The sequence below is a fragment of the Helianthus annuus genome, chromosome 11, assembly GCF_002127325.2.
Source record: "Helianthus annuus cultivar XRQ/B chromosome 11, HanXRQr2.0-SUNRISE, whole genome shotgun sequence".
Lineage (NCBI taxonomy): Eukaryota > Viridiplantae > Streptophyta > Magnoliopsida > Asterales > Asteraceae > Helianthus > Helianthus annuus.
Window position 1 is genome coordinate 10720251 of NC_035443.2, and position 2961 is coordinate 10723211.

The 2961-nt window shown below is 34.1% G+C and overlaps 1 protein-coding gene across 1 annotated transcript; it reads right to left on the minus strand.

Annotated features, from left to right (window-relative positions):
- Positions 1 to 461: 461 nt before the first annotated feature.
- Positions 462 to 2605, minus strand: LOC110888982 (mannan endo-1,4-beta-mannosidase 5). Its single transcript, XM_022136475.1, has 6 exons — positions 2240 to 2605; positions 1935 to 2129; positions 1730 to 1852; positions 1455 to 1657; positions 963 to 1305; positions 462 to 527 (listed from the first exon to the last, which is right to left on the minus strand). The coding sequence occupies exons 1-6, from the start codon at positions 2603 to 2605 to the stop codon at positions 462 to 464; spliced, it is 1296 nt and encodes a 431-aa protein (XP_021992167.1).
- Positions 2606 to 2961: the final 356 nt, after the last annotated feature.

Below are 2961 nucleotides of genomic sequence, written 5' to 3' on the forward strand. Positions count from 1 at the left end.
AAAAAAAGTTTTCTATTTTAATAAATAAAAATAACAAATACAGGATATGATACAACACCTGTATAGGCCTATACGAGACCTAAACCACACCTATAGTTCTACGAGAGACCTATACTACACCTACAGGCCTATACGAGTTAATATAATTAATATGAGTTTTTTTATAATTAATATTAGTGTTATTGATATTAATATGAGTTTTTATAATTAATATTAGTGTTATGGAAATTAAAAAGAGAAAACAAAAAAAATAAAAAATATATGCCGCATATAGGGCTAAACTGGGCGTATAGTGTGGTCCAAAAGACCATTATAGCCCTGTTTTGTCCCCAGTCTAGGCCTAACTCAGGGCTAAAATGGTAATTTGCCATTTATAAAAGTGTTTTAAAAAAAACCCCATTATATACATACACCTCATACAGGCCTATACTAGGCATATAAGAGAGGCAAAAAAGACCAATTTACCCCCAGTTTAGGTCTAACTCAGGAGTAAAATGGTCTTTTTCGTCTATACGCCTCATATAGGCCTACACGAGACATATAGGGCATATAAGACAAAAAATGACATAATCAGAGATTCTCTTGGAAATTGAAAAAATGTTATACATGACGTGTAGACCTATACGAGGCTTATATGAGGGTGTGTAAATAGGGACTAGGGTTTGTGAATATGTAGACACTTAGAAAGTCTTGGGATAAAAAATTATGCCATTTATCTTTGTATTTTTTTTTCACCAATTGAATTTGTATAGGTGATTTTGGGTTTAACTTAGTTTAATTATAAGTTTTGTCAAGAAGATCAAATAATCAGTGTACTTAGGAATGGTTTTGTTCATCTGAGAAGATCAAATAATCAGTATACTTAGGAATGGCTTTGTTCATCTTAGAAATAGTATATAAAACATGGGTGTTATCATATTTCCATTTATTAGGATCTTAAGCAAAAAAAAAAAAAATCTAACGAAAAATGCCCTGATTCTAGAATTCGCTTTGTTGTCCGTGGACGGGTTTTCAGACAAGATAATTTCGTACCCATCGCCGTAGGAACCCATCCCATCCGCCATAAGCTGCCACACTAAACCACCACCAACAGTCCCTCCACTTCTTGCCTCCATGTAAATGTTTCTATAAACATCTCTCATGTATGAATCCCTTTTGTGAATGTTATAACCTGGATCTTTGCTTGACTTCCCAAATTCAGCTATCACTAATGGCTTCTTTAGGATAGTTCTTGAATCTTTGAAATGACTCCACATCCATCTTTGCATAAATGCCATTTGAGAATCTTCATCTTTTCCAGACAACCTGCATACAGTTTTGTATTATTTCATTCTTTTTAATAAAAATTTGATGGAGTTACACATAAGATACATACACCACATTTCCATTACTTGTAGGGCTTCTTTTTTTTTTTTCCATATAGAGAAAGAACATAAAACTTATAGAATTAATACCATTTAGGAGGATAGGCATGTATCGTGGCGAAATCAATTTCCCTAATAAGATTGTTGCTGATGAAATCGGTTCCAACTTGGTACCCCGGGTTTATTTGTTTTCTTTCCGGCATTGTGTCTCCATAAAAGCCTTCCATACCGATCTCCAACAAATGATATCGATCCAATGACTTAACAAACAAAGCCATTTCTTGAACCCAATCCTAAAGAAAAGCATAAGTTAAACATCATAGAATTATAACTTCCAAAAACATGTAATAGTTAAAGTCACCAACATTAATAGTTCGTCCGGAGTAATCAGATTGAGACCGTGGCTCGTTAATGAGTTCCCATGCCATGATCGCGGGGTCTTGACTATACGCGATTTGGGTGATTTTATTGATTCTTGTTATAACACTCTGCATTCATAATATTACATATAAGTTACCATAAAAACATATTTGAATTGGATACATAAAAAATAAATTATTTTGTACTTACTTGAACATGATTTTTGTAATACCCTTTAACTATAGGATTTGTGTAGAAATCATCATAACTGCTGACTTGAACGCCTGAGTTTCTAGCCCACTCAACATATTGTGGTCTCCCTCCAAAGTCTTTAAAATTATTAACAAAACTTAATATCAACCGAATACCATATTTTCTTGCTTCTGCCACCACAAAATCCAATCCCTATGTAAAAAAAATTAAATGCCACATTTTTTTGTTAGTAAAATGTAATAAAAAAAAAAACCCGTCCTTTTTTGCTATGCCAATATAATAATTATAAAAGATGGTTGGACCTGAAATACAAGTTCATTATATACTCCTGGCGTAATTTGTAACGCGTTATAACCACCACCATCGGCGAAAGCCCATGTGCGACAAACCGAAAGGCCAGCATTTGCAGCGTCTTGTAGGACTTGGCTAACTTTGTATCGTTCACTTGGATCAGCGGCTACATTCATCATCCAATAGGCATTAAAACCATTGAACAAAAAAGGCGAACCGTTGACAACAAAGTTTGAGCCTTTGGTTCGGACAAATGCCCCTTTGCCCGTGTAAATCCTAGCTTCATAAACACAACCAAGAAAAGACATGTATAGAGAAAAAGCAAGAAATATAGCACCCCATTTGTTAAGATGAGTGGATTTGATGTAAGTAGCCATTGTTTATGGAGGATTTGAATGCATGAGATGATGGGGAAGATTGTACTTTTATAGTGCATGTTTGACTAAGCTTTTCCAACCAACTTATTGACTTAAAAGTCAACTTTTCAGGAGAGAGAAGGGTGGGTAGGAAAGAGAAAAGTGCTAATATTAAGAGTAAATTACTTTTTAAGTCCCTGTGTTTTAGTGGTTTTAACCACTTGCGTCCAAAATCAAAAAGTTTAACGTCCTGAGTCCCTAGCTATTTATTTTATAACATTTTGAGTCCAATTTTGTTCATTTTATAACGATTTGAGTCCAAAAAATTGGACTCAAAAAGTTAAAATTTGGACCCAAAAGGACTCAATTGGTTAATG

Excerpts from the sequence above, each read along its gene's own strand:
- LOC110888982 (XM_022136475.1), bottom strand. The coding sequence starts at position 2,605 with ATGGCTACTTACATCAAATCCACTCATCTTAACAAATGGGGTGCTATA. Across the intron at positions 1,658-1,729 it reads ACTCCGGACGAACTATTAAT|GATTGGGTTCAAGAAATGGC; the intron begins GTTGGTGACTTT and ends GCTTTTCTTTAG. Across the intron at positions 1,306-1,454 it reads CATGCCTATCCTCCTAAATG|GTTGTCTGGAAAAGATGAAG; the intron begins GTATTAATTCTA and ends AACTGTATGCAG.